The sequence below is a fragment of the Pogonomyrmex barbatus genome, unplaced genomic scaffold, assembly GCF_055798465.1.
Source record: "Pogonomyrmex barbatus isolate J1 unplaced genomic scaffold, ASM5579846v1 scaffold1, whole genome shotgun sequence".
NCBI classification, from domain to species: domain Eukaryota; kingdom Metazoa; phylum Arthropoda; class Insecta; order Hymenoptera; family Formicidae; genus Pogonomyrmex; species Pogonomyrmex barbatus.
In genome coordinates, this window is record NW_028297098.1 from 26,054,379 (window position 1) to 26,080,167 (window position 25,789).

Below are 25,789 nucleotides of genomic sequence, written 5' to 3' on the forward strand. Positions count from 1 at the left end.
CGGCGGCGGCGGCGGCGGCGGCGGCGGCAACAGCAGCACCACCAGCCTATTTCCAGTAACAACAGCAGCCAGCCAGCGGCAGCAACGGCGGCAGAAGCAGCAGTAGCAACGACGGAAGCGCCTCTCGCAAGCGAACGCAACTCCGCAGCCATTCCACGGCCATGTCTGGCGGCGCTCCAGCTTGGCTACGCCCGTGTCTCCCGTCGCCAACCAATCCGACGCCGTCGTGCCACGGCCACCACGGTGGTCGTGGCCAATGGGCGTAGCTGCCACCACGTCAGTTGCGCGAGTCCTGGAGCAACTCCAGCTGAGACGAAGAGGGGGACGCTCGCAGACACCGCAGGTGCAGCCAGTTGGCTGGCGAACTCGAGGCGAGCGTGCTCGCGTCATCGTCGTGTTCGCTCCGCCGCTGCCGTGACGTGACGTATCGCGCCTGTACGCCGGCATCTCCGGTCCCCCCTCGAGATAGACAGGGAGAGAGATAGTAGGAAAGAAAGAAAGAAAGAAAGCGTCATTGGCCAGCGGCTAGCGCGCCGATCCAGAAGTCACCACCGACTAACACTCGCGACCGCACCGGGAGTGCACGAAACAAACGCGACGTAAGCACGACGCGCCGTTGTCTGTCATCTTCGGGATCGATTCGCCGGCACGCTCGACGAAACGGAGAAACGATCTACCGCGAGGTCGAGCGAGAGATCACTCGATGTTCGGACAAAGTCCGAGGTTCATTCTTTCATGCTAAACCATTCTAAACAAAGAAGCGATTCTCAATACAAAAAAATCAAGATCATTCATCGCGCGTTCGAGTATCGCGCACGATACTTCAAACGAGCGACGTCATGATTGTGTGTAAGATACTCGACGTAAAATCGTAAACGGAGGAGTATTGGTATCTCTCTGGTATTCCGGAAGAGACATTAAAGAAGTCAAACGAGAAAGCGAGCAGATCGCAATGAGGACAAGGTGCTCTCAGAACGACAGCTGAAAGAACGTATGCGCCAGAGTTCGAGGGTGACAACTCTTCTTCTTCGTGGACGACGGGACGAGGTGGTCGCACACGAGGAGTTCACCGCGAGGAGTGCCGCGCCGCGAGGGGGTGTAAGGAACAAACACGCGGAAGTCAAGCACGACGGAAAATTTTGCAGTGAGTGCCGCGGAAGGAAGTTGAAGTAAACGCTGGCACATTACTGGCATTGGGGGGGAAAGTGTGAGAAGTGCGATTTAACGGCCGTTGGGATAACAACGCAGTAAAAGTGGGTGCACTGGGGCCCTCGGGACCGTTCGGCCGATACGGGCCCGTCGAAGGTGGGCCTGGTGGTGGACCCGGGCCCGGCGAGGGAGTGGGGGCAGGGGTGGCCGCGGTCGCGGCTGGGGAGGTGGAGGGCTACGGGGGCGCCGGGGGCGGGGGAGGGGGCCCCGGGGGGGTTGGTACCCCCCGGATAAGGGTCACGGCCCTTGGCGGGCGTTGCTGCGCACCCCTGCCCGTCACCCAGGCTTGTAACATAGGTAAGAAGCATGTGAAAACGCGTCGTTTACGTAGTAGTCGTTATACCTTCGGGCCCCGTAAATGGGTCTCGCTGCGCACGACATCCTTTCACGCGCACGCTGCTCTCTCGGGAGATTACTCGGAGTTAGATTTAGAAGCCGAAAGGTCGTTCGCGAGTAAGTGTTGACACATGGTTACTCACACGATACCTATGGGACTGCTGCCGCTGCTCTGAATTATACGAAAATTTTATATAGTTACCATTACATAGTTACCATTATATAGTTACCATTCCACGATTGCAAATCCCAATATAATATGTTTCAAATCCACTTCTTTTTCACGGAAAGTTAATAGTTGTTGATAGCTTTATATCTATTTCTCTGTTAAGATAGACTAGCTTTTAGAATAGATTAACTTTAATCTCGGTTTAATTTATTCTTTATTTTTTCCTAATTCTTAAAATTAAAAAGACATAAAAAATAAATTAAACCGAAATTACAGTTAATTTGCATGGATAAAAATGGATATTGGTCAAGTTTTCTGTATAAAAGATCTTCTGAAAATATCAACTGTTAATATGTGAATAACAAGAATTACGCGATAGTTTGAAAATCAACGATTTCTCTCACAAATATCTTAGAATATAAGTACAATAGTAATTTTTTGAAACATATCGGTTACAAGATCGTGACAATATATTTATCTATTCTCTAAATCTCTTGTATAACTTATATATTACAATTTCTGTCGAGCATTTTTTAAATCCATTTTTTTTTGAGTATCCGCAATTTTCTTATTTTACGCAGGTAAATTGCGTGACCTTTTTATGCAATTCTAAAACAACATATCCCTTATAGCGCAACATCAGACCAATGTCATGCCTAACGCACCAGAGAACCGTGCAGGATCTTCGTACGCGACGCGTCAGACAGGATCAGCCTTGTTGAAGTCAAACCCTCTTTGAAATACATATCTTTTAGACAGACAATCGATTCACGTCCCTAAGATTTTTCTCGAAGAAAGAAGAAATTAATTAATAACTTCTTCCTTGCAATATTAATTCCCTTCGCTTCATTAATTTCTAATTCTATATTGCTCAGTGTACTTTTCACATTTCTCTTTTAGACATTGACCAGGTCCGAAGTTCGCACATACGCATACATATAACTCGGATGATATAGAATGCCTTTTAAAATTTCCATAAATTTCGATTTATCCCTTTATCGATCTCACAACATCGAAAAGTTCGACCGTATTTTCTAGAATCGCGGCGTTCTATTAATTAAAACGACTTTACGCGAGTCGCCGGTTTCTTCGCGAGAGTTCTCGGTGCTAAGGTGCGTTGCCGCAAAGTACCTGTTGCTGTATGCGAAACTTTTGTGGACGATTTTTCCGCTCATTTTCGCGCGTTGCCGTTCGCGAGAGCGTCGTGCCATTTCGATCAATCTCGCGAGGGGCGTGAATCTCTCTCTCTTCTTTCCTTCCCCTGTCCCATCTCTCTCTCTCTCTCTCTCTCTCTCTCTCTCTCTCTCTCTTTCTCTCTCGCTGCGAAAGAAACGTCACGCGTGAGAAGCTGCACGCACGAATAGATCACAAGTCAATGAACTGCTCGATAGAGAATGCAATCCCGCGACGTTATGCATGCAAATCTATGCTACGATCGAAGGAGCGACGCACTTTTTTTCCGCTCGCTACATCGCAATTGCGCGGATCGAAATGACGTGTGGGGAGGTGTCTTTACACGATAGACTTGCGCCCGAAGTTATCCGTAAGGTACAGGGGAAGGCAGGAAAGTTTTTAAAGTATGTTAATGTATTTAAATCCCGCTTCGGTGAAGTCTGTCACATGTGCGAAAGCGAGTGGTACAATTTTGTATGTGTCACGCAAAGTTTTATTTATATTTTTAAACAAGCCGTATGTGGATTACTCGAATATTAATCTAGTAGTAAAAGTGAGTATGATCAGACATAATTAGTTTGAAATTGCACGTGAGAGACAGGAAACATGCGTCCGCTACGAAAAATGAGTTTTGATTAATTATTTTTCCTAAGATGTTTTGCGCGATTATACATAATTCTTATTTGATATACAAGAGATTTCCGTAATAATATGTAGTGATGAAATGAAAATTATTAAATGTAATTACATTTAAATGACATGAAATATTTAGTTACTTTTTTCTATAATTTTAGCTTCAGTTTGCGTGAAAAATTTATATTTCTTTTCCATGCGAATTTATACTCTTTTATGTATCTTAAAAAGATTTATATGAATAAAAATATTTTCAAACATGAAATGATAAAAAAATCAGTCAAAGAATCAATCAGTTAACGAATTTAAATATAATCAATAAATTGATGAATCAAACACTGAAAATTATCTCTTATATATTTTCATAATTCTTAAAGTATTTTCTTTGCCATCGGCATTACATGACTTATTACATAAACTCTTCAACTAATTCCATTCATTTTTATTGCATTAGTCATCAATTTCGTTAGAAAGAATAAAAAGATACTAATCATTCAGTTTAAATTGATACCAAAATCAGTGAGAATATATCTTCAAATTCTCCTTTCACGGATCGCGAAAAACTCTCATTATCTCACAACTAATCTTAGGCAATTAAACACAATTAACGAGGTAACTTAGAGAGTTCTATCTTCTTGAGTTTTTCGAATATTCCACTTCTTTTTTTTCTTGTGTCTCGCTGATCTCTGATTCACCAAAATCGGCAAATCGATTCGCCGCCGGCGAGACTCTCGGAAAATAGTAATTTCGTCGCGATAGTGGTTTGCCGAGTCTGGATGCACCTGACGTAGGCGATCTTAGACTGATTAAGATAATTCGCTGAAATTCGTTCTCCTACTTCAACCCCTCCACGTCGTCGGCAACCGCAAGTTCGGGGATGAGAACGCGCATGTCGAAATATATATGCGAGAGTGGGGTTGCACACACGTAAGGGTATTTATTTCTTACGTATATTTCTGCGTAAATATGAATTGGGGTGATCGTCAAATGCGATTGCATTAGAAATTATGCGCGAAGTTTCTGGTTATTCTAACGTTAGTTTCAAATCTGACAAATCGGACAGATTTTGTATTGCCGGTGAAACTTTGGACTTTCATTTCTGTTGATGAATCATAAAACTGTCTTTAAAAATCTTTAAGTGAGTATAAATTAGATATAAATATAATCGAGAAATAATCTATGAATATTTTTTTTCAAATTTTTATTATTTCTTTTTTTTCCATGTGTCTTAACATTAGATTATTTTGATTGGTGGCCTGAATTATTTTATATTTCGTATCCAGTTAAATAATATGAACTATCTTCTTATACCTTCTATTTTGTAATAATAACAAATAGTCGTTAATATTACATTAAAAATTTCTGTTTCTTCTATCATACTATTCTATCATACTATTCTATGACGTCATTTATGATAAAGACGGTTCTGGCACTTGGAATAAAGACGTCTCGATAAAGTCTCGTCCGCTGATACAAAATGAGATTCGGCATGACGTGAGCAGTGACGTCCAGCCGGAAAAAATCGGATTAAGCAATGCGATGTCGCTGGATCAACAGGATTTTCATCTCACGTCTTACTAATCCTAATCTGGTTTATGCGATTCAACTAACTAGGTCTATCGATGGTTTCCTATCTCTCACTTTTTCCGGTTAAAGAGAATCACATGAAGTTTGTTGTTTATTAATACACGAGATCGTATATGTGACAGACATTTCGATATTTATATAGTGAACAAAGAAATATTTTAGCTAAAAATAATTTTACAAATCTATTTTATGTTGAAGTAAAAGTAAGAAGCAAAAGTAAGAAGTAAGTAAGATGCAAAAGTAAGAAACAAAAAATTTTTATTTCTTTTTACTGCTCTCTTACAATTTTTTTGTTGTATTATATATATAAATTGAGATATTTTTAGTATTTCGTGTTAAAGAGGGTTTATTGATTGTTTTAAATATTCATTTTTTAATTCCTCTGCTGAGAATAGTCTTGTTTGAGCATTTTATTTTAATCGGCTTTGATCCATGCATGGACATTTTGTATGTGTTTTATTCGTTAAGACCGTTATTCAAGCATTTAAGTTATCGTTACACGATAATATCTGGAATTCTACGTGGTATTTATACGCGAGATTAGTTCTTAAACGTGTTACCTTAATTTATGTTATTGATTTTGCGATTAGATAACAATTTACTGCTTGAACGTACGGCCATAATTTCGTTTCCTAAAAATAACCTTAAACAACTATATAATCATCACAACGATTAAAGGACCAACTCTAGTTTTATATATATTATTAATATACATTATTAATTTAAAAACGTATTTTAATCTTAATTGTTGTAATAGAATTTTTTGAAATTACCATACGCGATTGATTGTCAAATCCACAATTTCGATTTTTTTCTGTCATTCTATGTTTATTAATGATATAACTTTGGAAATTTTATATCTACAGACATTATGGAAATTTGAACTCAATTGATAGAATTAAAAAATATATATAAATAATATTACACAAGCTATAATTTGCTAAACAATTTTAGCGCTTATGACATTAATAGTTCTATTTTTTTTATAACTCAATCTCTTTGTATACTTTGTTAAAATTTAATTGTTACTTTTGAAACAATATATGGAATAACTTCAGAAACAGGAATTTTAAGAGCGATAATTGCGAAATTATTTATTAATTAAATAAATTTTTTTCCTTAAATTTTAAATTTTGTTGAATCTAAATTCTTTTCGTTAAGATTTGTATCATCCACTAGATTTTTCTTGTCAAATCAAAAACATTCGCTTTAAAACATCAACATTGAGATGCATGCGAGTTGATTACGCGGAATAGTTTACGATCTCAAAGTTAACTTGCGAACGTTCACGGACTACGCCGATGCCGTTTTACCACCCTTGCCTTTCTCGCTCTTCCGCGAGAGGGATGAGATGCGCAAGGTCAGATCTTAAGGGTGGGAGGAGGGTTGCTAGGTTGACAACCCTGCCAGCCAGGCAGAGGGACTCCGCCCATTGGCGGAAACCGCGGAAAAAAAGGAAGAGGAGGGTGAATTCCGTGGGTCTCAATGATGGCGATAAAAACTTCCGCGAGAGGGCGAACGGAGGGAAGAAAAGGAAAAGGGATAATGGTAGAGCGAAAGAAAAAGAGAGAAAAATACAAAGAGAAAGGAGAAAGAGGGAGAAAGAGAAAGAGAGCAAAGGACGAAAGAGCAGTCTCGTTCACGAATGTTAATTAACGACGAATTATAATTATTTACCGCGGAAGGCGCGCGAAAAAGCGGCCGCGAAATTAGTCAGATGAAAGATTGCGCAACTATAAATGCCGAAGTGCGATCGTTAAATTCGTCGATGCAATAATCCGCGGCTTTTTGTTTAAGTGCCGCGGGATTTATGGTCGCGGTACCCCGTCGCGAGACGCTCGAAATTCTCCCCTTTTTTTTTTGCTTGCCAACCAGAAGGAGTAATTGTTCACTGGGCAATCACGACGCAGTCCAAAATGGTGAAATTTCAACTGACCATTCGACGACTGTAACGCAAACATTTTAACCGCGGCGATATTTTACATGGTTCAAATTGCCATGTTTAAATTACCGAGCGATGTCCGGTAATTGAAACCTCAATTAGCGCTCGGTAATTTTTGATATATTTAATCGCTATTGTTATATTAACGATGAATAATATATGTATGCAAGGGTGCAGCAGAAAATGTGCGTTTTTCCTTGACAAATTTAGAGAGTTGTTCAGTGAAAAATTTTTTATTCAGGTCGATTATCAATATTTAACTTTCAATCTATTCATATCGGTTTATTTGCAATTAAAGTAAAAATAGTTATTACAGTCTTAATGTTTAAATAAAATATATTTGTAAAGGAAAATTATTAAATTGACAAGAAACTAAGATTGCTTTGTTGATTTTTCGAATATAATGTAGTGTGATATCAATGTAACAACGTATAATACAATTAAAACAAAATACGGTTGCGTTTGGTCTGAATTAAGATAAAAAGTTATATATGTACAATTAATGTAGATATTTTCAGATGTTAAATATTATAAGCTTTGTGCTATTAATGGAAACTATATTTGTGATTGTCCCGGCTCAATAATTATTCATTCATATTGTACATTTAACGAGGTTTATACTTTGATTAAAAAGATGTTTCAATATTCCGTTGTTTGTCATCGCATTTATCAACATCTGCATTTATCAACTTTCTTTCATTTGAAAATTATATATTTCACTTCAAATGTCTTTTAATTATATAATAAAATATATAATTAAATAATTTATATATAAAATTATATAAAATTGATTTGAATTACGGGTAAAAAAAATTATTGCATTTTTGGTAGCAGCAAAAAGAGAAGATAGGAATATCAGACTGGGTTCAATGAAAGTGGAGGCTCTGCGGAGGCGCGCGGTATGCTGTCGAGATTCCTTCAAGGAATCGTCCGCCCCAAATTCATCAGAGAATCCGCGAAACTTGAAAGGAACACGCGACTTCCGTCATCAATCTTATCACAGCTCGTAAAAACGGAAATTTTTTTCTCGCGGATCGGATTAGTTGCCACTTTACGTGATTAGTACGGCGATTATGTCGCATTGTTGTATTTTTCCACCGGTCTGGGCTGTGTCAACCAGATCGTACGGCGATTTAACCGTCGAATATACAAAAAAGCCCAGTACAATGCACGCCTCGTTATGCACGCGCGCTCCTACAATGAAAGCGCTTAATCTTCTTTCTAAATAAAACCCGCGGCACGCTCGAAAGGCGTCATTTCGATCGATGCTCGCAGCGCGATTAATTAATAAGCCATTTCTCCTCCCCCCCTTTTTTTCCCTTCTTTTTTTTAACAAATCATCGCTACGCGCGCTTACTTTGCGTATCTGCATGTGACTTTAATTCGACTCATTGCGGATAATTTCGCGCGTAATTCCGATCGAGTTTCCATTGTGATAATTACTCGATGGCCGTGTCGAAAACGAGCCGGAAATTAGTATTTATAAATAAATACGCGCGTGTCGCAAAGGCGACGATAACGTTGCGAGCGTTATATTTAATTCTTTTGGCGTTAGAGAGCGCACGATTGTACCGGTTCGAAGGAAAGGAAAGAGAATATTCTCGGCGAATATAAACGCAAACGCTCGCGCGCGTCGCGATTTGAATCGCGCGATGCATCCACGATTACATTAAATCGCGTAAAGCCGGCGTTGCGTTACGCGGAATGCGTAGCGCATATTTACAGCGAAATGTTCAACATTGCGTGCAGAACCAATATTAATTTAAGCTTTGCCCGGAACCAATGACGTAACATTTGTGTCCGCTACGCGTGCATTAATAACCGTGCGTTAATATTTCGTCAAATTTCAAATTGAAATTTTCAAATTGGATGTATCAGATCGAGTCGTTTGACGGAGCGCAAAAAGATTCGCGCGTTTCATCTTTGAAAAGACCGAAACGAAGGGAGAAAGAGGGATAAAAAAAAAAGGAAGGAAAAAAGGAGGATATTGAGTAAGTTTGTTACGGACCGAAATGTCACGTCGTTAAGATTCAAGGGGATGGAAGTGCGTAATGTATTCTCTTTTAATTTCAACAGGGAGACGCGGTCTGGCGATGCTCCTGTCATGTGCAGGATGCGAGAAACCGATAATGGATCAGTACCTGCTGAACGTTTTGGACCGTGCATGGCACGTCGAGTGCGTGCGCTGTTTCGACTGCAGAACCGCGTTGCAGGACAAGTGCTTCTCCAGGGAGGCGAAGCTCTTCTGCAGAAACGACTTCTTCAGGTAAGTGGCAGCATATACACTCGAATCCAAATTTTTACTCTACTTTTAACCTCAATTAGGATTTTTACATCCCTTTTTACAAAAAAAAAATCGACTTTTAGTGTTATTTCATATTTACAATTCTTACGCGGAGAGGCCAGTTTTACTGGCGAATCCAAAAATTTCAGATATAAATTTAAAAATAATGTTATTGGATCATCAAAATTATTATAGGATGCTTAAGCATCATAATAAAAGCATTGTATCGCAAAAATGTTTTAAATCAAAATTATATATTCTTATAATATTATGTATAATCTTCATATATAGAAAATTTTTATTTTAAATTGAGCAAAAGTAATGTTTACATTAATACAAATTCAATCAAATCAAGATTAAAACTTTAAGATTATAATATTCTTGCTTATATATGAAATTTTTTTTTTATTTCAAACTAATTTTTTTATGTAGCAATCAATTTAAACATTACCAAATTTTGTTGGGCTTCCAAAATTATTTTTTGTATTTAGCCAAATTTTTAGATTTGCTGTTCTTTCTGCGTATTCAAAATCACAAAATTCTATTGAAGATAGCCAAAAACTCCAATTTGAATCTCGAAGTAGAAAATTGTTGTTTATGTATTGTATATTGTTGATATTTATTCCAGATGCAAAGTAGAAATTCAGTATAAAATAAACATTCTAGCACAATTCTCTAGAATCTATAAATCTTAAAGTTAAGGTCAAAAGTAAGAGTAAAAATTTCGATTCGTGTGAATATGTTTAAAGTCTCACCGGAGGGATCTTTTCGACTCATAATTATCTTTGAAAAAATAAAAGTTAATAACAATTGATATGGAACAAGTTAATCATAATTTCTAATAAAATCGCTTGTTGACATAAGCAACGTGTTTTCTGACGCGAAGAAATAAAGACTGTCAATGTTGAGAGGGGAAAAATTGATTGACGTCTAATAGAATTATCTTTCCATTTAAGAAACAAGTTTTTAAATCTACTCTTCGCAAAACATCGATGTTACCACTATATTTTCTTAAAGCGCTCTAAATGAGTGATGATTATTAGAAATTAATTATTTACACAAATAGGAAATTATTATTATCGTCAAGTGGTATTATTAAATACCGCGTGTATAATTAGAGCTCACGCTCACGATCTGCATGTATACATATGCATCGATGAATATAGATGCGCCGACTATCCTTCTTACTATGCTATTGCTACGATCAGAAGTACATCTTAAAAACGTCGATTTATGCGTGGTTCATACATATGGCGCATAGCATATTTATGATACGATGATAAAAATTTCAAAGTTGTGCCCCGTATTTTTTTTCTCGCCGGCTTTCGCAGGTCCGCGCGATATCGAGCGATGATCTCCCGGTGCCGTTCTGGCACCTTTCCCGAGCCCATCCAGCAGCCTACGATCTTCCCGTTCTACGATCTATCACGACGGCGGTGAATCACGCGGGGAAAGATCGATGTTTTTGCGTGATTAAGCGACGGATCGGCGCGATTCCGAGAGAGAAAAAGAGATCTCTCCGCGGTGCGCCGCGGAGGCCTTGGCGTTTCTCTCATCGAGCAACACCGGCGCGCCGGTGTTCGCTCGACCTGATCTTCAGGATAGAGATTCCCGTTCGCTTTTGTCAGCGATGCGCAAATGCGAAACCGTCGTGAATAAACGAACGACAACGCGCCGAAAACTTGTAAACTTGCAGCGCGACGCGTGTTTTCGTTTTTTGCGTATCTCGGAAAAACACGAGCGCATATCGACGAGTCCATGGCGAATCTCGTATGCAACGGGACTCGTTGAAATGCGTGCACGGAGGAATTTTCGAAACGCGGATTACCGGCGGCTTGACTTTAAGTCAGAAGTCGAATCACGCTCGGGAGGTTCTTAAGCTTCTCCCGTGTTGTCGGAAGTTCGCCGGAAGGAAAAGTAGTTCAACCTAGTGATTTGAATTAATGATCGTCGCGCATAGAAGCGATTTAAACGGCTCGGCAGTATGGCCGGGTGATTAATTCAGACACCAGACTAGAGCAAATTGCTTTTCGGCGGTTGCTTTGTACCTCTACGCCCATCGCGCGCCTGTAAAATTAGCGAGGGAATAATAACTTATCGTCGCAGCGTCGATTTTTCGTATCGCGACCGCCGCGGTTCCTTCCACCGTGCATTTCTAATTTTACACAAATTTATGATAATATATTCCGTAACACGCAAGTGTAACATTATCCTGAATTATTACCATCCATATTATTGATATTATTTGTAATTCATGATTTCGATTGTAAATTATTATAAGTGTCAATGTACAATATTAGCATCGTTAAATTATTATTATATACAGCGCGACTTGTCTTTGAAGCTCAATTTGAAGCTCAATTTAAACCGGCATTAAAACGGCGGGCGGGATTGTAGCAAAATATAATTAGTTTTCTCAGCCGTTTATAACTCAAAAAGTCGATGTCGCCGCAACCGGTCTCCATTATTCGCGATGCCACGCCACGCCACGCTACGCCACGCCACACCACACCGCGCTACGCCACGCCGCCGTGGATCTGTCGCGTCCTACGATCCTCGCCGTTCCACGTGGGTGGCGAACTATGATATCACCGTATCGATTAGTCAAGGCGAAAAATGGCGAGTTCGCCGCGCCGCTGTGGCGAATTCAATTTCGCGGCGGCACTTTCCTGCGGTAGCCGGGCATGCCGGGATCGTTTGCAAACAAAATCGCCGCGTTCCCGGACGCGGCCCCGGCTGAGCGGAGAGGTGCTCGCTTCTTTCGTGACTTCTGGAAGTGATGAACGATCCCCTTTGTGACCGGCGGGAACCGCGCCGCTGCGCGGATCGGCGCGGGGGTCGGCGAGGAAGGGGGCGTCTCTCTGATACGTATGGACACGAATGTACGAATGTATAACGAACGTGTTGTATACTTTTTACCAGGCAGCTACTTTGCATCTCCCGACCCGATGAAAAATTCATCAGTCGATCGCGACGCCGCGGTGGAAAAAGCGTCGTGACCGTGAGACGCGCGATTCCCACGTTCTCCCTACTAATTCGCCGGATTTGCAAATCGGAATAATCGAGAACCGCGATAAATTAATAACGCATACAAACCGTATGTACTTGAAGAAACACGTGACATGACGTAGAAGCGATATTCAGTTAAAACAGAGGCAGGCATTCGACTTTTACGAGTAATACGCGAAAATGAAATCTCGGAGATGAAATCTTCTGTCTCTTCTCTATCTTCCACGAGATTCTAATTTGGATGGGATGACTGAATCATCAAATCAGAATTATTTAATGAGTATCGTCGGGTGCACAAGTACGCGGGTTGCCCAAGGACGATCAACGTCAACGGAGCGCGGAAAAATACGAAGCTCGGCCAGAGCCGGAGGACGCGCTCGGGGAATTCCATAACACCTCTGGAAAGTCCTCTTCCTCCCGGCGTAGCGAGCGGTTATACGTGCGGTTATGGTAACCGGTCTCCACAAGAGTCGCAGCAAGGTCCTTAAAGGTCGATAATGGCCCCGTGGCGTGGCCCTCGACGGGCCCCTTCGGGCACGATCAAAGGAGCCGATGTGTCCCCGTTTTCGACGCCGCTGCGCCACGCCACGCCACATTGCGCCGCGCCGGGCCATCGACCGCGGCGAAAATTATTACCTTAAAATATGGTCCGCCATTCCTGGACGGCCGAAATGCTGATGAAAACATTACCGGAGCGAGTCCGCACTGTGTCACCCGTGTGCGGCCGGCAACCGCTCGGGACTCTGCGCGAGGAGGAGAGACGAGGAGACGAGAGTGTCGCCGCTCATTCGCCGATCTTCTGGCGCGGACAGCTACCGAAAATTAATGAATGAATAATTCAATGGCCGACGACAGGGTTGCGCAAGACGGCGCTGCTCCATGGACGTTATCGATTTCTACCTGTGGCACTCGGAAAGTCGGTCTTGACTATTTATGAAAGTGCTAAATTACACCATTCGTATTAGATTTTCAACTCTTCTTCAGATTTCGTAGATTTATCGCCATGCTTCATTAACGGTATCCTCCTCCCGATCCGAGAGGATGGATTTAGGATTTAGGATTTAAGATGTTAATCGCAAAGTCCACGATGTGAACTTTGATACATCCACTTGAGAAGACAATATACTTTAATTTATTTTTCGCTGCGCCTTGTTAATATTATTTCCTCTTTATTATTTAAACAAATTTTAAGAGCAATATAACTGACTTGGTTGTGCAAGTTTACGAAAGTTGGGATAACATTTATTCATGGATTTTTGATTATTTTCTTTGTTATTATTTCGCTTAATTCTTCGATTAGTGAATCTTTCAACTCGAGGAACTTTTTTATATACGCGTTAGCAGAACTAAAATATAAATAATAATGTTTATCCTTTATCCTTTATTACCTCTATTAATCACTTATCCGTCGAACCCTGCATTTTTTTTTTAAACTCGCTTACCTTTTCACTTCAATTAACTCTTGATGTAATCTGATTGTTAATCTGATTTAGGTGAGATAATAACAAGCTCGACTGGTCTACGGCAGAAATAAATAGAGAATCGCGAGCTCGTCGTTGATAAGTCATTGATATACCGACGGTATCATCGCCGGCGTGTTGCCGATGATTGCCTCGATCGTTACACGGATCGTTACGTGTGCCACACGATGTTACGTACGTTGTGCACGACTCTGTTCTCGCAATTAACATATATTTTTCCGCTAACGAAGCGACGCGCGCACGTCGATTGAATGAAAGGTACTCCCGTCTGGTACTCGGCGGGTCCAGCAGTTTGCCTCGAGGACACAAAGTTACTTTACGTAACGGCGCGTCGACGGTAACCGACGGAAATATTGCGCAGGCTGTGTTAGTGTTTTACGAGGGTGCTAAATAACGCGGTGGGACGCAACTTGAGGCGCAACTTGCGACTCCTCTTTTTTCTCCTTTCGTCGATCGCGACACGCGTGCGAACCGTCGCGATTCCGCAACGGTTCTGTGTAGCGTTCTGTGCAATAAGCGCAATGAGGATGACGGAAATGTTATTTTAGGAATTGCACATACATGTACGTGCACGAGGAGAGATAAGGATCTTGTTTAATTTGCGATCTTCACAAAAAAAAAATTAAATTAAAACTATATATTCTCATATGTAAGCGAGAATATTATAATTTTTTTAGAAAAATTTTTTCTTGGATTGAGCAAAAATAATACTTGCATTAAATGCACAAATTTAGTCAAATCAAGATTAAAATTTTTAAAAAGATTATAATATTCTTATTTATATATGAGAATTTGTCTTAATTTAAGATTAATTTTTTTCTGTGTTTTTAATACACAATTTGGGAATTTAACTTCAATTATCAATAAAATTATCTTGTTCAAATGAAATAAAGCTTTTACTTTTTTTGGCTTATAAAATAATGTGCAGATAAAAAAATGGAGGATCTCTCTCTATGTTTCAGGTCGCTATCTTCTCTTTCTTTTAATTCTTTCGTATCTTCTTTGTAAGAATTCTTTTTTTTTTTTTTTTTTTTTATAAATTCCTTTGCTTTTTCTGTTAATATCGTGGTCGCGGCATTGATATTTTGTCGGATAATTGAAGGATCACACGTCGATGAGGCTTTTCATGGCAAAGGGCGCCGACGTGGCAGGCCCATTGTCCTTCCACTCGACTCTCGGCTCCGCGGGAGTGGACCCATCGAAACTCGAACGTGGAAACATTATAAATGCGGCGTGACGCCCGCTACGAGTCGTAGGAGAAGTTTGCTGGGCGTGACGGGGCCGGCGCGGGTCGCAGGGTTGGCGAACGTCGGGCGGGCGGAGGAGGGGAGGAAAGGTGCAGCACTCTCTCGGAGGGCCCCGTTTCCCTTCCAGGAAGGCCCGGCAATAGCATCGCGATGCGCGTATACACGCTTATGTGTGCGCCCGTGAACGTTTTTGCCAACTTACCGACTCTTGCGTCACGCCGGGGCCCTCTCGTTCGCGATTAACAAGAATTGCCCGTGCTCATTTATAAACAGCCGAGAGAGTGATTAATCGCGCGTACGAATAAGATTGAGTTGTTCTCAGTATTGTCTCCTCGCCGCTTCGAGAGGGCGCATAATTTGGATAATTATACGCCAACAAGGAGCAAAATTGTTAGAGTCTTGCGGGGAGACAAATGTAATGGGTAAGTAAATCCGGTAAGACGTTCCATTGGAAAAGTTATATAGCAGTTTCTCTACGGCCGTAAAGCTGATTGTACCAATCGCATTTTTACGAGGTATGAGAAAAAGCAACGTAGGAAAGACACTTGAATCCAGTCGCGGTATATCGCGGTAACGAATTCTCGATGCAAATAATATTTAAATAATACTATATAATTGGGACAAGCCTGGCGATGCGGCGTAGTAAAATCATGATAAAGATGAAAGGAGAGAGGAATCGAGAGAGGAGACGGGAGGAAACCGACCGGAGCGATTTGAATCCATTTACTATGCTCCGATAACGAGCCGGTTGAAAAACGGTGGAATAATGATATATAATTGACAGGACTATAATAAAGCTAAATGCAATCCGTTACCGCGATTATATGCCGGGAAGATGCGACGGTGGACAACATCGCATCGAGTAGAAAAAAAAAGAAAAAAAGGGAAGAAAAGAAAAAGCGATTACACGACGACGGCGGGAAGGCACGAAAGAGGAATGGCCTAAATTCAGGGCGACCCTTTATCGCCTCCGCCTCTTGAATTTTATGCGGAGGCTCTCGTTTCTTTCCCTTCCTTTTTTTCTTCGTTTTTTTCTTTCTTTTTCATGTGCGCGTTACGCGCCCCGTTAAAACGAGACACACGAGCCACATTTCGCTGTACCACGACGTGAAGAGATTATGTATGAATGCGAGACCTTTTTATGCGTGCAAACAGACGAGAAGTGCGAATTACGTCCGGTGAGAATTTTAGGGATGCTGTTACATGAGTGACGCTCCCGCGCGTATACTAATGTTTCATTTTTTAACTCCTATTTGCATAGAAAACTAATAAAATTTATTATATTTAGCCTTCCTTTTAACAGTAGGAATTATTTCAATATTTATCACAAACACGTATTAATATTAAGGAATCCGAGATAGATAAATTCTGCAACAGAGCAACGAGAAAATGAGATGTTTCCATTTTATTCGCATTTTATTCTATGAAACAATATCATTTAATTCAACTTTCTTGTCTTCCTCCGAAAGTGTAACACGCAGTTGCAAACGCATTCCTTCATAACTTTCGCTACGTCTAAACCTGTCGTGTTGGTTGAACGACATTATCTCCGTGTCGAACCAAAGCAACGTTCTTATTTATAGATACCAGATCTGTAGCAATTTTTCTTTTTGTTCGCCGCTCTTTTTATTACGAAATTCTGCAACCATCGTTTTGAACTTTCTGACGCGCGATCGCGGCCGCGCTCGCCAGTATCTCACAGATCAATATTCGCGCGATCGTCGAAGGAGACGCGACGAGCGAGGCACGCGAGTTATCTCGCGAATTCAGCCGTGAGGCGAAAATTCAGCGGTGAGTTACAGTCGCTTTAAGAGAAGGTGTCGGCTATCATTACTTTGAACTCCGTGGCCGCTATTACGGGAAACGCTTCTCGAAGAAAACGCCGTTCCGCGGAAGAGCGCCGCGCGCTAATTGAATGCAGTTAATTAGAGTCCGCTCGTGCCGCGAATAATCCTCGGCGAAGATATCGACGGAGGATCGTCGGTGGAAAATCACCGAAGACAATTCCAACGTGGTTCGTTGACAATTTTGAACGCAGAAACGACATCGAGATATTTAATCGCCGAAATGCCATGCGGAACTCTTTCGATATTTTTTCTCTCTAGCAAATCGATTGAAGAAATGATTGCTTAAATGATGATCATAGATATATAATAAAACGCTAAATATAATGAGAAAAATGATAACGCTTATAATAAAAATAATAACTTTCCCCGCTTACTCTCGTATTTACTTTGATTGAGAAAATGACAATTTACATAATTCCACAATAAATTGCGCAATAATGAGCGGATTAAACGAGTAAATTAAGCGTAAGCATCTAAGATAATGAGCATAAATAGATAGAGAGATTTATTTCACCCCAGGATTAAATCCGCGTTAAGGAGGATTATGAACCAAGTAAGTACAACGTAGCTGACAACTTAATATAATTGCGAGCGTACGACTTTGTCTTAAAGCTAGACTCAAGGCGACAACGCACGAGTTCGTGAAAGAAGTTTGTGTGATAAAGGTTAATAAGATTCATGCATATCTAAATTACGTAACGTAAGAAGGAAAAGGTCTTTGTGAAAAAGCAGCGATTAATACCACGCAAAGAAGCGAAAAAAAATTCAAAGAACAGTAGTTATAGTAGGTATAACATTAAATAATTAAAAGAACAAACGCGTGTGCCAATTGTAAATCGAGCAACGATAAAAATTACGGAGAAAGGGGAAACCCGGGAGGGAAGGGAAAAAAAAAGGAAAGAGAAAGAGAAAGGAAGGATCTTACTTTACACGTGGAGGGTTACTTGTCTGTTCCGCGTTGTCGAGCAAATTTATATCTCGCTGTCCCCCCCGGTGATCCCTCTTTCCCGTTGCTGCTGTCGTACTTAGATAGCGTACGCCGAAGGGAGATTAAACGGGAAGCGAGGGGCGAGGGAGGAGGGGGGAGGGGAGAAAAAAGGAAAATGGAAGAAAAACGAGGAATATCGTATCTTGAAATATCGGCGCCTGCGGCATGCCGCGAAATGTCCCGCGAAATGTCCCGCTTTTATTTCTCCGGGCTCTTGTATTTGCAGAAGATTATCCACGTTGCGTCGCAGGCGCGCGCGCGCCATTTATTTTTGGTTCTGCGTTGCGTTTCGAGCCGCCACCGAGTTAAACCGGCTTGTCCACGATAAAACTAATCTTCGCACGGTTGCATTCGCGCGGAAAGAAAAAAAAAGGCAGATGTAATGCTTCAGGAAGACACGAAGAGACATTGTGCTTTGCCACATCGGGATTTGCCAAGAACACCGAGCGGCTTGTTTTCTGACGGTATTTCCCCTTGCTTAGTGAATTTTATAAAATTGAAATGGCAGATTTAAAGTTGGAGTTATCTTAGTATTGGATATTTTCTATTCTATTTCCAAGATTAAAAAAAAATTCTTTTTTAATGTGTAGAAAGTATATTTCGAAAGAGAAAGAGAGAGAGAGAGAGAGAGAGAGAAAGAGAGAGAGAGAGAGAGGGGAGAGGAAGCAAGAAATTTATATTTATGTTAATGTAAATTTATATTAATGTAAATTTTAAATATTATATGTTAATGGGAAAATCTCTCTTTTTTTCTTCTCTCTTTCATTCAATATTTTAAAGTAATATATGAAAGATGAAAATAATAATAAAAATAATCAATAAGCGCTGCTCAAAAGCTCTCGATATAACAAGTATGAAATATCAAGATTTTAAATGGACAGGATGTGAGAGTTAGTATATTTATATTTAGTTACGTGCACTTTATTATTTAAACCAATTGTGAAACGTCATTTTCAAGTAAATGCATTTATATATATATATATAGAAGCGTCCCTTTGAAATTAACGGTCCGTAAAATCATCACAATCGATTAAACGGTACTCTTTCATATCGGTTTCTCCTCCGTGTGATGAATTGCGATACCTGATACCTTATTTTGCGCTTCTCTCATGACTCCGATCGAAATAATTCCCAACGTTGCAAGAGGAGCGAATAACAAGGAGACCTCTCAAACATCCGTCCCAGAATCGTCCATGGGACGCGTACCGTTCGTCCGTCTGTCCGCGATATCACACGGACACACGCGCGTACTCGCTCTCTCGGGTCCGTGGCAAATCGCGCTCCGGGTCCACCCCCTTTCTTTTTTTCCGTCCGGGTCCGCCTGTCCTATATTTCTTGCTTCACACCGGAATTCCAGACGCGGCTCTTTACGCTCTCCTTCTTAAGGGAGCCTCTCAGTTTCCTCTCCGCTCTTTCTCGCCCAGTGTTTCGTTCCTCCCCTCAGCACACACGCGTGAGACCACGCAAGCAAGCCTTTCTATTAATGATTTTTACGGCCTGCCTTCTTTTTCTGTGATGCTCTTTTTACTTCTTTCCGACGGATCTGTCTTCTCCTGGGAGAGAAAAGAGGAAAGGGGGACAAAGATTCAACATGCGGATACCCCTTCGGGGTGCAGCGTCAGACGCAAGCTGCACCTGCAGAAGTCGGCACGATCGCGACTAATTACTATGATCAATTAAATAATCCCTGTAATTAGGCCGAGCTATGGACATAACGATGGCCGCATTATTATTGTCCTCGTCGTTATTCTCGTCATCGAGAGCACCTCCGAGATCACCTCCGGCACAGCTTCCGCGATGATAGTTTCGTTGTCCGGACCGCGAGCGTTAATTCGGACAGCTTGATGGATAGTTCGGTGAGAAAAAGCGCGCCGGCCGGCTGATTACAGGACGCTCTCGCCGAGCGGCGTCTCGCAATCACGCGATCCGACATCCGAGTTGATCGATAAGGGGCGGCACTCCCTCGGCCTCCGCAGTGGAAAACTGCCCGTTCTTGTTATCGATCCGAACGGGATCGATATCGATCGACAATCGAGGTCACTTTCCGAAGAAATCTGCTAATAAATCCTCGACAAAATGAATTTTTTTTTTTCGTTTTTTCGAGCGCATGATTTTTCTGATTGCTTTTTTTTAATCTTAAATCTTAAAAGCTCTTAAATAAAAATTTTAAGAATCGAATTTTAGTCATTGAAACACATTATTGATTGTTTCAAGTCAATTCTTTCTTTAGACATGCGAATCTTCAGTTCAATTAAATTATATTTTATTTTTTTAAATCGTTATGTTTGGAATATTATTACGAAAATATTTCAAGTGTCTTAAATGATTTTTTAATGGTGACATTTATTGATGAATGATGCCCGTCGTTCGCTCGGTATCACGATGACTGGTCCGAACGCGAATGCGGGTCGCAGAACGCTCGACGCGAAAAATATTATGCGACGATAATGAGCGACTTTTTGCGTACCGTTGTTTCCCGCAGAAGGATGTGGGCCGTAAGACATTTACGCTGCAAAATCGCGTCACACCGATAACGACAATCGCCGTACTCGTGGCTGCTTATTTTGCATTTGTTATTGTTCGTAGCCTTTGTTGCAATTTAAAAACAATAATTTTTTCCTGCTTTATAATAAAAAAGAAACAATTTTTCTTTTAATTCTTTTTCATTATACTTGATCTTTTATTCATGTGTGCGTGAGATTAATATTACATAAATTATAAATTTAAAAGAGGAACTCATTAAAGCACGCCGATCGAATCGAGACTTTCCTTGTTCCATTTCTACATTTATTTATTCCATTTGCGCATACGTTTTTTTTTTTTACGGGGGAGGGGCTGCCTCTATTCACGTTCGAATACGTACTTTTACGAGAGAAATCCATCTTGCCCACGAGAGGAGAGAGTTGGAGTGCTCATGCACGATGGACGACGGAGCCTCGGCGTAGGCAAGTCGCGGCGCAATACGCGAACACAATGTTGCTGCGGACACGTGCAGCAACCTTTGATATTCACCGGCAGTGCGCGAGCAACCGGGCTCCACCTAGACAAGAGAAAGAGAGAGAGAGAGAGAGAGAGAGAGCCGTATCTCTTTGAGATACACAGCGCGTTTTCCGTGCGCGACTTTCTCTCCCTCCTCCTCCCTCTCTCTCTCTCTCTCTCTCTCTCTCTCTCTCTCTCTCTCTTTTTCTTCCTTTCTCTATTCTCCCTTTTCGCGAGATGCACGTCAACCGCGGGACATAAAATATTTCAGAAATGGTTAAAGGCTGCGGTGGGAAACCTTGCAGGAACGCGCTTGGTGATATGCGAAGCGGGTTGGAGAAAGAAGCTGCTTTGCGTGTTGCATCAAGCTCTTGGGTGCAACGAGCGCGATGAATAATTACCGATCCGTCAATGGCTTCACGCGCATTTGAGATCTATCCGTCTGTTAAATGGCGACGGTGTCGAATTACCGGGTCCGCGCGATGATAATTAATATCGAAACGAAAAGTCATCGCGTGCGTTTTCTGCGAACGCGCGGGAAACGGGGGAAAAACGCGTTCGCGTTTATTTATCACAATCGCCGTTCTAATAATTAATTCGTTTAGCGGTCGTAGTTTAATTTGTCGTTCGCGTCACGTGGGACGCATTCCTGTCCCTAACTGAAATATTTAATTTCCATTAAAGGCAAACTAGTCATCCAACGCACTTTCGGAGTCGATACATCACGCATCGCTTCTCTCATTCGCTCATCGTGTGACGGATTAGAAAAATTTTTATCTGCCCTTTGCACCTGTTCAAATTACCTGTTCTCCTCGCGACACGAGATAAAAAAGTCATTTTATTCACTTAAAATCATACGGATTTTCAGACGACGTGAAAATAACGCATTTGAGGATCAGCGGCACGTGGAACGATTAACGATCAACGGTGGTTTACGGAGCATTAATAATTCACGCGGTTTATGAATTTGTTAATGTCGATTAACGGCGTGGTCATCGTCGTCGTCGTCATTACAAATGCGGAACGTAAATGTAACGTCGTGGCGAGCGGTTTTTTTTTCCCCCTCCCGCCCGACGGTGGTGCGTCGCGAGACGTCCCGCATTTACGTTCCCGTCGGGCGTCACGCGTCCACTTGGTGACGAAGCGCGGCGAATTGGGTCGCTTGATACGGCATCCGGCAGCAGTCGATAAAGGGAGATTCCGCGGGATTTATTGTGTTGGTCGAAAACTCGAGCGCCGGTGCACGCCGCGCCTAGGCGCGAACCAGCGCCGCGACCGCCAGGTCGCACCGAGAACAATTAGGCTAACAATGACTCTCAAGCGACGTCCGGGTCACGGCTCCCCGGCGTTGCGCCTCCCATTTTCTACGTGCTCTACGTGCGAGTAGCACATACTTTTTGTGGTCGATCGTGCGATAACACCGAATGAGAGACGTAAAAAAAAAGTGCTAATTGATATCGAATGGATTTTTTTATATTTGTTGTTTTTTTTTTTCAGCATTTTAATGTTTGCAACCTGGCGATTGTAAAAATCATAACGTTGAAATTTCAATAGCGATTAGTGAAGTAGATGTTGAAATGAATTAACAAAGGACGGTAAAATCACAGAGTCGCAAGGGATATTAAAAGAAATATATTTTTCAATTAACTAGAAATATAACATTGTGAAAAATGTTTGACATAAAAAATAAACTGCGGTGATAATAATAAAAGAGAATATGAGTAAAAAAAAAAAGATTTATAGAGGATTTCGACATTTTTATATTCGCGAGATAATATTTAACTTTTGTCCCTTTTCAATCTCAACTCATTTGATTGATGCTGTTAATGGCATAGATTGCAAAGTATCGAAAGCTGCAAGTCGATAAGTATCGCCCTACCGAATTGCTAATAAGCGGCCGATTTCGTGATCTCTCCGACGATCTGCCATCCGCGTTTAACTTGTTTATTGTTGGCGTAACGACGATGGGATAAAGGAGGAAGGGAGGAGATCGATTGAGACGTCCGCTCCACGGAACACGCCAGCCCTAAGGGCCCCGGCTAATTGCTATAATTAATTGCGTGATTGCTATAGTTAGATCGATACGGATTGCCAGTTAGAAGAGTGTAGCTTCTGCCACCGTAATGATACAGTCACAGAGAGAGACCTATATTGGCCTCACGATTGTTCCGGCTCGATTCAGAAACGTGCCAACTGGAAAATTTGCTCGCATCTTTTCTTGTAGCAATTTCTAATCCTTGTAACAATTTTTTAATAATTATATAATTTTATGATATTTATTATTTTATATTTTATATATAATTTTAATATTTTTAAAATTTTATACTATGTATAAAAAAACTATATCTAATATTTTATCATATAATTTTTAAATTTATTTTACGATTTTTAATATTTTTTTATTAAGGCTTATCATTAATTAATCTTTTAACATAATATTTTTGATTTTCTCAACAATTTTCTCACATAATTTTGCAACTCTCGCGATAAACTACTTTGTACAATAGTTGCGGTAACATTTGCGCGACTTGACTTCGCGATGACGCAACGACGAAGTAGAAGAACGTTTAACGAGAGATCAGTAAGGCGTCTGAAAAAAGCAAGGCGCTTAACGATTCGGCGAGGAAGAAAAAAATCTCGGGGCGGACCGGCGGTGCGTTTTTACGACACGGTAGGGCCTCGGCTCTTTATGCCGGATCGGAACATTAAACCGCCATCTCTTTAAAAGCGTTGTATTTCTTTCATCGACGTTTGCGGTCCGACTGAGTTACAAACACAACTTGTAACTTTCACATTCTATCGGAGTATAGTCGTTCTACGGTTAACTCGGGCAGTCGAAGAGTCGTTTATCGAATGCGACGTGCGTCAGTTATCCTTCACGTAAACGACGTTAAAATAATTTTGATGTACGACACTTCGGAGGTTTGCAAAGTAATTTGCGGATTAAAGAAAAAAAAAAAATCGTATCTCGTCATTTTTTGCGAGAAGTCTGTTATCGAGGTGAGAAATATGATCCATGGCACTCCCGGGAAAAATCGAGAGCCGCGTCGTACGTGTGATAATAACACGTTGCATGGCGATACTTGCGGTTTAATGATTAGGGGTTCGCGTTAACGCGCCACGACGAAATTACAACGTCGCAGGATAGAGCACGCCTTCGCGAAAAAGGAAGGCAACGCGAAAAAATCGCGAAATCAGAGGTATACTTACGATTAACTTCCTTCGTATCTTCTATGCTTAATACCAACCTTCCCTAACAATCTCGTGGAGTGTCCTGTTGAAACTTCGACAAGTTTCCGGAGGAAAAATCGGAAAATTAAATAGGATTACCTGTGGTGGTGTTAGCCATAGTTTAGAAATCCCTTTACGGAATTCCTGCCATGACGCAATCTCGCAGCTGATGACCGAGGGACAATCGACGGTTTCAGTCTCACGGTTAATTTAACGTGCGTTTTTATTTTTATTAATTTGCGCCGCCAGCCTAATGTGTCGCAACACGACAAAATCGTTGATATTGACTTTTATATTTAGATTTTAAGGTATAATTTTCTCTTTCCAATTTACGCTTTCTCACCTCTCTCCAAGTGCTGCGAGCTTTTCGGGGCATTTCGAACACCCACCCGCTCATTGTCCGCCTTTTCACTTGGCTCACCAGCGATAAATCTGTATTATGATCTTCTAGGCGATACGGCACCAAGTGCGGCGGTTGCCTTCAAGGGATAAATCCACAGGACCTTGTGAGGAAGGCAAGGGACAAGGTTTTCCACCTGAATTGCTTCACCTGCCTGGTATGTCGGAAGCAGATGAGCACCGGCGAGGAGCTCTATGTCCTGGACGACAACAAGTTCGTTTGCAAGCAGGACTACCTGTCGGGCAAACCGCTGCCGGACACGCATCACGTGCACGGTCATCACGGTGAGCCGTCAAAGCTATCCCTTTTGTTATCATCTTCGCCATCCTGCGCAATGATATTATCTCAACGCGATCATATTATCTCATTCATTTATATATACTTAAATCCAGCAAAACAAAGTTGCACGTAATAAATTCATGTGTAATTCGTGCTAGAGATTAAATTGCGATGTCAGATAACTGGAGTCTTTTTTACCATCGACAGAAAAATTCTGTGATTGAAACAGTAAATAGACATAGAATCGAGAAAGTAAAGTAAAAGCATGAAGAGGAGATATTTCGAAGTATCACAGTTTGTCTGTGTACATTCTACCGTTCCGTATCTCCGTTCGATTCGTCGCGGAGTTTAAATTTAAACAATACTCGGAGAATCCACATGGTGTTTGTCTATACTTATTTATTGCCAACTGATATCGAAATTAACCTCATGCCATTTCTAATCTCGCGGATCGATAATATGATTGCGATAATTTAGAAATATTTAACCTTTATGCATGTGTAAAGTTCGATTACATTATTTATTTTATTTATTTATTTAATTGAATGTTAAGATAATCTTATATCTCTCTTGTCGGATATGGATATTTCTTGATACCAAAATTCTAACAAATAGCAATATTAAGACGCTTGATATAAAATCGTAAAAATTAGTTAACACATTATAATTATTCGATGTCAATCATATATATATATATATATATATATATATTGACGAAATCTCTTTTTTATTAACAAAATATAATCAATATAGTCAAGTTAAAAAAAAAGCGAATATTTTAGAAGAATCGACGTATTAAAGGCGTATTAAAGTTTTGGTCTTCAGCGGCACGGTCTAAATACGTCGCTGCTACGCCGCGATTTCGACGTGGCACGTGGCTGTCAGCGGCACGCGGCGATCGATCGCGGCTCGAAAATTCGCGCGAAATCGCATTTGGCACACGCTCGGCTTGGTGCGCAAACAAAGTCAACGCACAATCGCCTTCCATTATATCG

General features: G+C 41.1%; 1 protein-coding gene across 11 annotated transcripts in view; it reads left to right on the forward strand.

The window, feature by feature from the left end:
- The window catches only part of Lim1 (LIM homeobox 1), a 44,094-nt gene that overhangs the window by 6,736 nt on the left and 11,569 nt on the right, over positions 1–25,789 (forward strand). For 9 of the 11 annotated variants that reach the window (XM_011647055.3, XM_089085183.1, XM_089085150.1 and 6 more), the window contains 2 exons: positions 9,126–9,315; positions 24,567–24,799. In XM_011647055.3, the coding sequence (XP_011645357.1) occupies positions 9,126–9,315; positions 24,567–24,799 (423 nt within the window). Of the gene's footprint in view, positions 1–12; positions 1,507–9,085; positions 9,316–24,566; positions 24,800–25,789 lie in introns of those variants that run through there. The other 2 variants (XM_011647084.2, XM_025219605.2) reach the window with 2 other exon arrangements.